Below are 14,146 nucleotides of genomic sequence, written 5' to 3' on the forward strand. Positions count from 1 at the left end.
TCAATTAAACATTTTTGATCATTTTATCAGAACTTTTCTACATTTGCACAAGTTTTTTTTTAATCTCAAAAGTGCAGATTGTGATGGTTGTACATGAATGCAACCTCCTTTGAATAATTTTCTAAATAAACACTTGTACATATTGGCTAGGTTAGCTGGATAAGTTACTAGCTGGGATCACCCAATATGTTAAACCAAACAAACTCTATATGTTGTGCAAGGAGTTCCCTCACCCCCAAATACCTGTCATATGATTCAGGGAGCAAGATGCAGCCAAGAAAAAGACTGGTATTAAAATATCATAGTAGCTATTAAAGGATATAAATATATATATATGTTTTCTGTTCCTTCATCTCAGACTGCAGCCTTGAAATAAAAGTTCCTACTGTGGGTCTATAAAAATCAAAAGGAAAGTGAAAGTCCATTTTTTTAAAACAAATCTGGTCCAATGATGGATGACAACCCCATGGAAAAATGTGTCTCGGAAGCAAACTGCTCCATTTGCGGGCAATATTTTAAGGACCCTCTAGTTCTTGACTGCGGACACATTTTCTGCCGAGATTGCATTATGAAGTGCTGGAAAGAATCTTCATCAGAACTTGCCTGTCCTCAGTGTAAGCATATAATTCTTCAGGAGAACTTCAGCCAAAATCAGCAACTGGATAATGACAGATTATTCAAGCAATTAAGAGATCAAGCAGAAGGAGACACCAAATATTGTCAGCAACATCAAGAGCATTTGGAGCTGTTCTGTAAGAATGACCAGGTCTTTGTCTGTTCAGTGTGTTGTGGATCTGAAGAACACCAGGCTCACACTGTCATCCCTATTGAAACAGCTGCTCTGGAGTTCAAGGTAGGGACTTTCCATTTATACTAGGATGTATGTGTTTTTCTACTATTACTCAGCTGTATCTTGATATCCTTATATACTGTATATTATAATATAATTGATATATCTATATCAGACATAAATACAATTGAACAAGTCCAGAGGTATTTCACGAGAAAAGTCCTCCATTCCTCTGCTCGCATCAAAATACCATATTTTTCGGACTATAAGACACATCTTAGTTTTTAGGGAGGAAAATAAAAAAGCTGATTGGGGGTGGATCAGCCTCCCGGAATACCCCCAATCAGCTGTTCCCAGAGGTGAACTTTAGCAACAGGTATGTTGGTTGTGAGCTCTGTGCCTTGCTTTTTTTTCAGCCTCCAAAACCTCCATTTGAGAAGCTGGGTGGGGCTACATTCGGACTATAAGATGCACCCAGATTTTCACCCTCTTTTTGGAGGTAAAAAGGTGTGTCTTATACTCTGAAAAATATGGTACTTTATGCCACCATGCTTGAAATTTTAGGCTTGGACAACCTAGAACTACGCCATCTATGGTCTGACCTAAACGTAGTACACAAAATTATCTGCTACAACGTACTACCTGTCAATGACTACTTCAGCTTCAACCGCAATAATACACAAGCACAAAATAGATACAAACTCAAGGTAAAATGTCAGTTCTTGTATTCCAAGAACGTTATTTTGCTGTATAGGTAACCCTTTACTTCTGTAGGGTGTAATAAACATATTGCCAGTTATATCAAAAGAGAGAGAGGGAAAAAAACTCTAGAGCCAAGACTCTGGGCAACTACATCAACAAATCCCAATTTTCTTGGCAAGATTTTCTAAAGTAATTTGTCTTTGTCTCCTCTTTCCTGATGCTGAGCGTGGACGACTGGTCCAAGGTCACTCAGTCCATGGCAGGACTAAAACTCATAGTCTGATTTCTAGCAATAACATTTGATTTGAGAGATACATAGATATTTTCCATTCTTTGCTGTAAAGTTCCCTTTTGTAGCTGCATATAGATCAAATAGTTTACAGTTAATCCTTGTGTAAAGACCACTCATTCAATGACATTTGAAATTATGATGCTGAATAAGGGGTGTGTGTGTTCTGACCAGCCCTCATAGTTGTAACTTTTGCAATGTCCCCAGAATCAAGTGGTTGCAATTTAGATGCTTGGTAACTGGCTCACAATTACAGTATAATAGTCTCAATGTCTTGTGATCGTGTGATTGCCATTTGTCACCTTCTGATAAGCAAAGTTAATGGGAAAGTGGCTGGTGGTTGCAAATGATGATTATGTGACTGCAGGAAGCTGTGACTGCAGGATTCACCTAACCAGAACAATTGGGACTGCCAAACTGCCATCATAAATTGGTATAGTCACTCAACATTGAGCTTGATGATCAGGTTGGCATAGTAAATCAAGTTCCTGATCTCAATTACCATTGGTAAGCGAGGATTAACTTTTGCAATGAGGCAACATATTAGGATTGAATTATGCAACCCTAATTAAGTATGATCGATTGGAGTGTCCAATGTTTTTGGTGGCATGATTATAGTTATGTTTCTGAGAAAGAAGAAAAAATTACCAGTTTGGGGTAAAAGCCTTAAGCAGATTCAGTAACGGCAGCTGTGTTGGGGCAGTCATATTGCAGGCTGATTCTGCCCACTGCCAGGAGTTCGATCCTGACTGGCTCAAATGGCCAAGTGCCCAAAATGCAATCATGTGACCATGGAGTGTGTGTGTGACACTTTACAATGGCCAGAAGTGTTTGATAGGTTGTAAACCACCCTTTCCAAGGCCATTATCACTCTGAACAGTTGTTAAAATGACTTGTTAACCAAGGACTATCTGTAAAGGATTTTTTCCAGACTGACGTCAACTGATTAAATAGTTTTATGGACACAGAAAATGAGTACTAACTTCCTATACCAAAAAGTCCTGTTGCCTTTTTTGGGAAATAAAGCACCTTTGGGACAACCATGACCACGATAACTGAGAATCTTTATAGACACTTATTTAACGTCTTGGTCTTTTTTCCCTTTCAGGATTTATTTTGCAGTTGCCTGAATATTTTGAAGGAGGAAAGAGATGAGATTTTGCAAGTTCAGTCATACATGGAGTACGAATGCCAAAATCTAATCGTAGGTGTCAGTTTTAACTAGGAATGATAATAGTGCCTTTGAGTCCATCTTTACTGAGCCGAGGTGGCGCAGTGGTTAGAGTGCAGTACTGCAGCTACTTCAGCTGACTGCTAGTTCAGCAGATCAGCGGATCAAATCTCACCGCTCAAGGTTGACTCAGCCTTCCATCCTTCCGAGGTGGGTAAAATGAGGACCCAGATTGTTGGGGGCAATATGCTATTTAGTATACTGTCTTTGGTGTAAGCCGCCCAGAGTCCTCAGAGAGTGGGCGGCATAGAAATATGACTAATTAAATAAATAAATACATCTGGTGAATACATGCTCAAGTCCATGGCCTGTACAGTTTTCTTGGCAAGCTTTTGGGAAGTGGTGCTTGTCATGTTTTCCTAAGGCTGAGAGAATGGACTGGCCCAAATTTCCTCAGCTGGCTTGGTGCCTAAGACAAGGATTAGAATTATGTCTCCTGGTTTCTAGTTTGGTGCTTTTAATCACTATGTAAAACTTGCTGATAAATGGGAAATGAATAGCTGTAATTAAGCCATGTTATTCCCTATGACCAGTGGTGGGTTGTCCCCGGTTTGGACTGGTACGCAAGAACCAGTAGTAAAAAAGGTGGGAGGCTCCGCCCACCCGCCATGACGTCATCAAAAGTGATCTGCGCATGCGCAGAAGCGCAAACACATGCACGAGCAAAGCAAGCACGCAAGCGCGCTCCCGTTGGGAACTGGTAATAAAGGTAAGTAGAACCCACCCCTGCCTATGACACTGTGGAAGTGAAAGTTGGACTTCGAAGAAGCAGATCCAGAAAAGAAGAGTGACAAAGAGCATACGGAGAACAGGTGCAGGAATTGGGTATGTTTAGTCAATGAAAAGAAGAACTAGGGGTGACGTGATAGCACTGTTCCAATATTTGAGAGGCTGCCACAAAGAAGAAGGTGTGATCAGCCTATTTTCCAAAGCATCAAAAGACAAGATAAGCAATGGATGGAAACTGAAGAAAGAGAGAAGCAACCTAAAACTAAGGAGAAATTTCCTGACGGGAAGAACAATCAACCAGTAGGACATCTTGCCTTCAAAAGTCATGGGTGCTCCAACACTGGAAGTTTTTAAGAGCAGACTGGACAGCCAGTATAGGGTCTCGTTCTTAAGTAGGGGGTTGGACTAGATGACCTCCAAGGTCCCTTCCGACTCTTGTTATTCTATATTCTGTAAAAGTACTGACACTTTGAATTTTCCCATTGGAGAAGATTCCTGAGAATACTGCAGACAGCCAAGAAAACAAACCAACGAATCATTGAACAAAGTTGACCCAGAATTCTTACTCAAGGCACAAAGGACCAGAGTCAAATTATTCTTCTTTGGACATGCAAAGACATGACTCTCCGGTTGAAGGCTCTAATGCTAGGAAAGTTGGAAGTTGTCAAGTTTGAAAAACATTGGTTTAGAGAAATATGTGAACCAGGATAACATGTCTGGAGTCATACCTTGCAATCAATTTCGTTTAATCTTGGTTATTAAATAAACCACAGGTAGCTGGCTTTGCATAGCCCTGAACTTAAAACAGTTTTTAATATGGAGTATTATTAGCATGAAGTGCAATCCAGTTGCAACTTTGTAGAGAGAGGGCATTGATTTAAGAATGCAGGAAAGGTGTTCAGTTGCCACTATCAAACCTTTGTTGACCAGGAATCTAATGTTTCTATTGAAAGTCTTGAGGGAGCATATGTGCCAATATCATCACTGCCTTTGCAGGCCTTCAAAGTTCCTAAGGAAACACCCAAAGTCCCTGAGATGACACCCAATGTCCTCAGAGGACCTCCAAGGGTGATGGATGGCTATTTCTGTACTTCTTTATCTAATCCAGAGTGCGCCAGCTTCTCTGGATGGAGTGGGCCAGTGCTTCTGGGTGGGGAAGTGGACAATGTAGCAAACATGTAAATATGAGTGTCAAAGTGTGTTCAGGGTTTCCCTTGCTAAGGGAGGCCCGTCTTTATTCAGCTGAATAAACATGTAAAAAGCTTATCAAGATACCGTATTTTTCATTCCATAAGACGCACCTGATCATACAACACACTCAAATTTTAGGCCTCTGCGCACCCCGTTTTTGGCTTCCGTGTACCCTGTTTTTGGCCTCTGCGCATCCCATTTTCAGCCTCTGCGTGCTCCATTTTTGGCCTCTGCATTTCCTGTTTGTGGCCTCTGTGCCCCCCATTTTTGGCCTCTGCGTCTCCCATTTTCGGCCTCCGTGTGTCCCGTTTATGGCCTCTGCACGCCCATTTTTGGCCTCTGCGTGCCCCATTTTTGGCCTCAGTGCACCCTGCTTTTGGCTTCCGCGTGACCTGTTTACGGCCTCTACACGTTCCATTTTTGGCCTCTGCGAAAGTCATGCACGGAGGCCGAAAACAGGATGCACGGAGGCTGAAAACAGGGTGCGTGGAGGCCAAAAATGGCTGGTGTGTGGAGGCCAGCAGGTGGGCAGGGCTTCGGCAATATTCACTCCGTAAGACATACAGACATTTCCACCCACTTTTGTGAGACAAAAAAGTATGTTTTATGGAGCGAAAAATACAGTAAATACCTGGACTCTGTCTTTTTTTATAGCCACACCCGAAACAGGCAAAATACCTTAGCTTGACAACATTTTAGTCATGTTATCTCCTCTGTATGTAACAATTACCTATTTCAGCAAAGTTTACAAAGAAATTTAACACGAAGTGTTTTGACTATTCCAATATTGTTTCTTTGAAAAATAAGTTAAAGGTGATGGGATTTGCTACGGTTTGTAAATGTGTTTTCCCCTGTCTCTTTGGTTTGTTATAGGAGCAAATAGGAAGAAACAGAGAAACCATGAAAGCTGATTTTGAGGAGCTGCACCAGTTCCTTAAAGAACAAGAGAAGTTTCTGCTGACCAGGATGGAGGAGTTGGAAGATAACATTGCGCGGAAAAGAGAGAAGCATATTGACCAGGTCTCCAAAGAGCTCCGCTCCCTGGAGGCTGTCATCTGGGAATTGCAGGAGAAATGCCAGCAACCAATAAATGAACTCCTACAGGTAAGACAATAGGGTAGAAATGGGCAAGCATCCTTCCATCTATCCTTAGGCAGTGTTCCTTGGAGAAAAAAATGGGCATAAAAAAACAAAATATAGGGAGCGTGAGAGAGATGAGTCACTGTCTCCAGTTCACTCTCTCTCTGCCTCCATATTTGTCTGTTTGTTTATTTAATATTGCCACCTATTCACCGATGGCGACTCAAGGCGGCTTACAGAATATAAAACCACATTTAAAACAATAAAACTAATAAAAAGAATCAAATAAATTAATATAGTAAAATATAATAAAATAACCCACCCACCCCTCCCCGGCAACAGCAGATCACACGAGCCATTTAATGGGCTCCATCCCGCTCTGGGTTCCCCAGGCCTGCTGGCAGAACCAGGTCTTCAGCGCTTTCCGGAAGAGTGTTAGAGTGGGGGCCATTTTAATCTCCGGGGGGGGGGATGATGTTCCAGAGAGAGGGAGCCACTACAGAGAAGGCCCTTCTTCTGGGTCCCACCAGGTGTATCTTCATAGGGGATGGGACCCGCAGCATTCCCTGCCTCCCCGCTCTGATGGGTCAGGTAGATGTGACCGGCAAGAGATGGTCCCTCAGATAACCTGGTCCCAAGCCATGAAGGGATTTAAAAGGGGACAACCAGCACCTTGAATTGCACCTGGAAGCAAATGGGCAACCAATGCAGCTCCCGCAGGAGAGGTTATACATGTGCACACCGGTGTCTACACAAAACCATGTGGGCCGCTGCTTTTTGCACCAACTGGAGCTTTTAGATGTTCTTCAAGGGCAGACCCATGTAGAGCGTGTTGCAATAGTCAAGACGGGAAGTGACTAGGGCATGAGTGACTATGAGTAGGGATTGTTGGTTCAGGAAAAGGTGTAACTGGCGCACAACCCGCAGTTCCGCAAAGGCCCGCCTGGCCACGACTGTCACCTGTTCTTCGAGCAGGAGACGTGAGTCCAGAAGAACCCCCAGATTACGCACAGGGTCTATTTGGGGTAGTGCCACCCCATCCAAGACCAAATTCTCCCTGAGCCAATTTTGTCCAATTCTTCTCACTTCATGTTTCTGATGATTGAAGACATACTCTGAATATCCAGGATGTGAGAAGTATCCATTGAATGGCACTGAGATCCCTCTTCTTTTTCTTTCCATCCATTCTAGGATGCTGGAAGCACCTTGAAGCAGTAAGTGACCTTACACTAGAAATTGATCTTCTTGGTCATTCTTGGTGGACCAGGTGGATCAGTGCAAAAGCGAACCAGAAGGATGGTAAACTTGTCTATTCATTGAGGGTTTATGCTGAGCGTCTGTTGAGATAATTCTTCAACTTGATCCTAAATTGTGTAAAGTAGAAAGTAGATTAGGATCTACTAATGGATCATAGTAAATCATATCCTTGCCTCTTGATGGTCCAACAGTAGTATCAGCTGAAAAAAAATTCATCCTTTTATGTGAAAGGACTCAATAGCTTGATTTTGGTACTGATTACATATCCCAGATTGAATGGATGCTTAGAAGACATCCATGCAGTGGTGAAATCCTCTGCCGGCCGCTACTCTTTCGCTACCCGCGTATGCATGGAGCGCGCCAGATGCATGCTGCACACACGCATGCACAATGCATGCCAGATGCACACTGTGCCTGCATGCGCAGTGCACACCAAATCACACTTCGCATGGAAAAAGGAACCGTTTAAAGGTAAGTAAAACAGCGAGGGGAGGGGAACAGCTGTGCTGCACTATTTAGATTTAAATGCTGTGATTTTAGGTGATTATTGCTACGTTGGTGAGTTATGCATAAGCAAATCCTGGCATTGTGTGCCATATGAATTAGTCACACTCTGTAAAATGCTTTTGTTCCTCGTTTTTCTTTAAGTGATGTCTCCATGCATTCTGAATTTAATAGTTTGGTAACTACCGTATTTTTCGGAGTATAAGACGCACCTTTCCCCCCCTAAAAGAGCGTGAAAATTTGGGTGCGTCTTATACATCGAATGTAGCCCCGCCCAGCCTCTGAAACGGAGGTTTCAGAGGCTGAAAAAAAAAAGCAAGGCGCAGAGCTCACAACCAAGGAACCTGTTGCTAAAATTCACCTCTGGGAACAGCTGACTGGGGCTTTCTGGGACGCCATCCACCCGCCAATCAGCTTTTTTCTTATTTTCCTCCCCAAAAACTAAGGTGCATCTTATACTCAGGTGTGTCTTATAGTCCGAAAAATACGATAGCTTTTATTTTTCCCCAGGTTCTTGACAAAAGACGTATTTGGTAGCCCAGTGATGTTTCCACTGGAGCTAAAATGGGAAATCTGGGACCTGTGCGATTTAAGCGCCGTTTTGAAGAATGCCATGAAGCAATTTAAAGGTAGGAAATATGACTCAGAGGGCAGTACCCCAATTCTTTCTTTGCTTAATATTAATTGCTCTAAAAGGTTCACAGAACAGAGACCTAAAATCAGCCCCAGGAAACACTTGTATTCCAGAGGTCCCCAACCCCTGGGCCATAGCCCAATACTGGATTGCAGCCCATTACGAACTGGGTCATGCAAATAGCAGGCAATCGTGTACGTGTGCAGCTGCACTTGTGGAGCTCAGGTGCTTTGGAGAATAGCTTGACTCCCTCTTCTTTGTGGAAACCCCTGAGCTATCGGAACACTGCTATCATCTCACCCCTAGTCCTTCTTTTCATCAAACCAGGCACGTCCAATTCCAGCAACCGTTCCTTATATGTTTCAGCTTCCAGTCCCCTAATCATCTTTGTTGCTCTTCTCTGCACTCTTTGCAGAATCTCCACATTTTCTGTAGCCATGTTCATTATTACTTTTTCCTCCACCAGATGCAATAAATTTTGGATTTCCGCTGCAAAAAGGTAAGTTTCTGTGGCTAAAAAAAAGTCACATTCATAAACCTGATTAGGTTTTGGCACTGGGGCTCCATAGGGTGTGTTGTTAGTCAAGTCAAGATGTTAGCCACAATGGTGGGATCAAAAAATCGACTTTTTAAATATGAACTGTTGACATCTAGTTTTTGTCAGGGTTCCAAGTAACACCCCCAATGAAAGGAGACTCCGAGGTTAGAAGTTCCTCAAAGTTCCATTTTATTAGAGATGTCATATTGGCACATCTGGGAAAACCCAAATCTGAAAGCTTCCAGGTTTTCCCCACCCATAGGACAGTCCAAGTCCCTGCCCCAGCACCCACACGTCCATCACATGGTCCAATCAATGCGCTGTCCCAACTGGAGATGCCTCCCAGTCACACCACTCCAGGTGCAGGGCAGGATGACCTTGACTCTCAGAGAAAAGAATGTTAGATATCTCTCCATACAATCCCCCCCGCCCAGTTTCCCACAGCACTAAATGTGGCAGCCCTGAAGATCCAAAGTAAAAGATGGCTTCCAGGACTGACAGTTGTGTTTGTAGAACTAGGCATCCTAGTGGTCCCTTCTAACTCTATAATCCTACGATGCAAAGATGGGTCTTCCATGAGTGTTTGGAAAGGACTGTAAAGAGTGCCACATCTGCTTATGTTAAGGTAAAGATAAAGGTTCCCTCACACATACGTGCTAGTCGTTCCCAACTCTAGGGGGCGGTGCTCATCTCCGTTTCAAAGCCAAAGAGCCAGCGCTGTCCGAAGACGTCTCTGTGGTCATGTGGCCGGCATGACTAAACGCCAAAGGCGCATGGAATGCTGTTACCTTCCCACCAAAGGTGGTCCCTATTTTTCTACTTGCATTTTTTACCTGCTTTCGAACTGCTAGGTTGGCAGAAGCTGGGACAAGTAATGGGAGCTCACCCTGTTATGCGGCACTAGAGATTCGAACCGTTGAACTGCTGACCTTTTGATCAACAAGCTCAGCATCTTAGCCACTGAGTCACCGTGTCCCTCTGCTCATGTTAGCGGGATGTAAAAAACAGGTTAAAACGGACAGAGAACCCTCATTGCCTTTTCAACAACTTCTTGTACTTTTTAAGGGTATCTGCATAACTTTATGTCATGGAACATTTGAAGTTTAGAAGGAATGTATCTGAATGATATTGAAGGGCACCAAACTCAGAAAGGATAGTCTCGACATACAACCATTCATTTTGTGACCTTTCGAAGTTAACAACGGCACTGAAAAAAGTGACTTATCACCATTTTTCACTTTAATGACCTTTGCAGCATCCCCATGGTCACATGATCAAAATTCAGATGCTTGGCAACTGGCTCGTATTTATGACGGTTGCAGTGTCCTGGGGGTCATGTGACCACCTTTTGCTATCTTCTGACAAGCAAAGTCGAGGGGGAAGCCAGATTCACTTAACAATCATGTTTTACGAACTTAAGATCTACAGTGATTCACTTAACAACTGTTTCAAGAAAGGTAATAAAATAAGGCAAAACTCATTTAACAAATGTCGCGCATAGCAACATAAATGTTGGGCTCAATTTAGGTCATAGGTCAAGAACTACCTCTATTCCAGAGTTATTTGTTTAATTCTTTGTTTGTTTAAATTTGTTTAATTCTTTTTTAAAAATTTAAATTTTGTATGTGATGTTTTTATTCTTGGCTGTTCACTGCCCTGAGTCCAGTTGGGAGAAGGACGGTATAAAAATCTAATAAAATAAACAAACAAACAAACAAACAAACAAACAAATAAATAAATAAATAAATAAATATTCATATTCTAGGCTCAGGAGACGAGGTTTGCTCACCTCTGGTGTTCTGCTCATGCTTGTTTTTCTATTTTTCCCCTTTGTAGCTCAAGTGACTTTGGATCCAGACACAGCTCACCCCAAACTCATTATATCTGAGAATCGGAAAAGCTTGATCCTGGGAAACTGGCCTAGACTTCATCCCCATTGCTCTAAAAGATTTGATCAATGTCTTTTCGTGCTGGGATGTGAGAAATTCAACACCGGCAGGTGCTACTGGGAAGTCATTGTAGACAATGAGGATGGCTGGGGCCTGGGAGTTGCCAAGGCCTCTGTGAAGCGCAAAGGGGTCGTCTCCCTAGATCCCGCAGAAGGTATCTGGGCAATGGCGAAGTGGGGAGACCACTGTACGGTTCTCCTCCCTCCTCATTTCCCTGCCCTACCCATAAGGTGGGATCTCCAGAGGATACGAGTATCTCTGAATTATATTGGAGGTCGGCTGTCCTTTTTTGATGCAGATAGAGGGGTTCTGTTAGCTGTTTTCTTAGGGGCTTCCTTTTCTGAAGAACCCCTTCACCCTTTCTTTTGGCTTCAGAGAAAAGCTCAACTCGTCCTCTGTTGTTAAGATGGTTCGATCTTGCTCGTAGGCCATACTCTTCTCAACACCATCACCTCCATAATTCTTAATCCAGTTCTCGGTTTCCTTCTACCTCATTTCCATATCATCCTAATCTTCCAGCTACCGAGGATTGAAAAGGCCCAATTTCTGTGTTTATGAGAGTCTGATTAGTAAAGCAGCCATCCTCGGTCTGGTATGTTGGAGAAGAACATCTAGAATTCTCAATGTTGAAATCCAGTCCATCTAGAAGATACCTAGTTGTGGAAGGATGACTTAATGGAGCTCCTCACTAAGCGAGAAGCTTCTTTTCAAAATCTCTGAGAAGAGAGAGGGTAATTCTTAACTTGGATTTTGTCAGGGATTAGTAATGTTTGAAGAGTTGGGAGCCACAATTCATGTCTCCCAACTTTCTAAAGGGCTGCAGGAGACATTCTGGTGGGCTATGAATAATGAACATCGCCAATATTTCCTGCTGTTTAAAGCTTGGGAAGGAAGTAGGAGGCCTGTAGAGGCAAATCATTTTCATTCCCATTTGCAACTATCCAAAACCTGACAGGTAAGAAACCTTCCAGGAAAATCCAGCCATTTTGGACAGGGGCTGTATGATTTGAGCATGCCGGGCCACTGTGTGGGAATTGTGAGCTGCCTTCTCAATTTTTCTCACTCTCTTTCCATCTAAACCAAAGGGATATGGTTACCTAAAGCAGTGCCCCCCCTACCTTTTGGGTGGTAGGGATCAGTTCTGTGGAAAGTAGTTTTTCTGTGAATCGGGGGACAGGCATTGTTTCGCATGCTGCTTGGATCCCACACATGCGCAGATGGTGCTTCGCTCACTTGCATAGCCCAATTTCTGGTGGCCCATAGACAGTGGCCAGTCCGTGGCCGGGAGTTGGGGACCCCTAACTTAAAGAATAAAGCTAATATTTGGAAAAGTATTGTGATTCCCTCTGTTGCTAGGTAACAAACTAGCTCGTAGAGCAGAACCAAATAGTACTTAGAAGATATGTTCTTTTTTCTGTTTTTTTTTAAAAAAACATTTATGGATATTGAATGTTCTGTAATAAATTAAACGTTCCTTTTGTTGTAGGTTTCCTGTGCTTTCCAAAATGCAGAGCGCTCTGCATCTAGAACCCCTTTTGTTCTTGACGATTGCTCCATCAAGGCATGTTGTATAATCTATAAATGGGTTGTCTCATATCCTTACACTGCCTGTAAAATAGCCTAAGCTGAAACAGTTGTTCCACAGAAAGGGGCAGATACACATGCGGTAGGACTAAGCATACCAGCTTCGTACCAGAAAGAGCCGTGGTGGCACAGTGGTTAGAACTCAGGTTAACTTTGATTCCACTTTCTAATTTCCTGGAACACAGAATTCCAGTTCATAATAAAGTCCTTGCAGTGAGGAACGGGCAGTGTCACAAGGTTCTTTGTGGTTTACTACTGAAACTGATCTCTTGTATTTTATTTGTGACTTGGATATTCTTTTATCAAATTTGAAGATAACCCCAAAATGACTGGAATAGCTAACACAGGAGGAAACTTAACAAATTCAAAATGACTTAAAACCAATAAAGGAAATTTAAGCTGCACCAACAAATATAGTTTCCAAACGACAAGAAATAATACTTGCAGTTTATTCTACACCAGGGATGTCAAACTTACATCGTCACGTGATGTGTTGGGACTTTTCCCCCCTTTTGCTAAAATGGGCATGGGCATGGCCACCACGTGTTGCATATGACCTGCGGGCTGGGAGTTTGGCAGCCCTGTTCTACACTAATCAGAGCATGCTTAGTGTGAATATGATAGCTGCTTCTGAAATCACAGAGGGAAAAAAAAATTAAGAGTAACTGAAATCAAAGGAAGAAATGAGGATGACCAGGGAAACAGGATACTGTATTAGAGGTTTAAAAAGCAGTTTCAGGCTAATAGTGTGTTTGTGTGTATTGTGGGTTATTAAAGTTACTTTTAAGAAAGTGCAGAGGTTCCAAATTCAAATTAGCCTGAATATCACTTTCAGATTTTTTTATGATAGCCAGGTTGTCATAATGTGCCAGGCCATCATGCATCATGTATATTGAACTTTAATTATCTGTCTATCTTCCTACCTCATCTTATCTACCCATGTCTCCAGCCTTTCATCTATCTAAAACATTGGATTCCCTTTTAGAATTCACTATCGGGTACTTCTTGGTGTTCACGTCAGGTCTCAGGATAATGAAGTTTTATAAATCATGTTTTAACACTGTGTCTGAAGTATCAAATAATAGGCAGCAAAATATGGCTTAGTGTGCTGTGTCAATTTAATCACTATTCAAAAGGAATAGAAGATCATGTATATTTATCTTTATTTATCTCCTAGTTTTCTACTTTCCTTCTACTTATCTACCAACCCTCCATCCTTCCATCTACCTGTGGAAAACATTAGGTTCCCTTTTTAGAATTCACTATTAGGTGCTCCTTGGTGTTCATCTCAGGTCTCAGGATAATGATGTAGCATTTGGGAACAAAGATGCAGCCCATTAAGCCCAGGCTGGATGCCAGGATGGAGAAGATCTGCACAGCCACCATGTATTTTCCTTTGGTGCTCAGGTAGGTGGGCACAAAGGAAACCCAAACACTACAGAAAACCAACATGCTGAAGGTGATCAGCTTGGCTTCATTGAAGGTCCCTGGCAGCTTGCGTGCTAGGAAAGCCACCAAGAAGCAGATGGCAGCCAGAAGGCCCATGTAACCCAGTACAGTGTAGAACATGGTGACTGAGCCTTCATTACATTGCAGCAGGATATACCCTGGTTGAGAATGCATGTCAGAGTCTGGGAATGGGGGAGAGATTCCAAGCCATATCATGCA

The 14,146-nt window shown here is 42.7% G+C and overlaps 1 protein-coding gene across 1 annotated transcript; it reads left to right on the forward strand.

Moving 5' to 3' along the window:
* Window positions 1-451: 451 nt before the first annotated feature.
* On the forward strand, window positions 452-11,427 carry LOC139310094 (E3 ubiquitin-protein ligase TRIM7-like). Its single transcript, XM_070934253.1, has 7 exons — window positions 452-853; window positions 2,890-2,985; window positions 5,806-6,036; window positions 6,940-6,992; window positions 8,284-8,402; window positions 10,782-11,048; window positions 11,414-11,427. The coding sequence occupies exons 1-7, from the start codon at window positions 452-454 to the stop codon at window positions 11,425-11,427; spliced, it is 1,182 nt and encodes a 393-aa protein (XP_070790354.1).
* Window positions 11,428-14,146: the final 2,719 nt, after the last annotated feature.

Source organism: Pituophis catenifer, unplaced genomic scaffold (genome assembly GCF_029215685.1).
Source record: "Pituophis catenifer annectens isolate HBS135680 unplaced genomic scaffold, rPitCat1.0.hap2 SCAF_2, whole genome shotgun sequence".
Taxonomy (NCBI): domain Eukaryota; kingdom Metazoa; phylum Chordata; class Lepidosauria; order Squamata; family Colubridae; genus Pituophis; species Pituophis catenifer.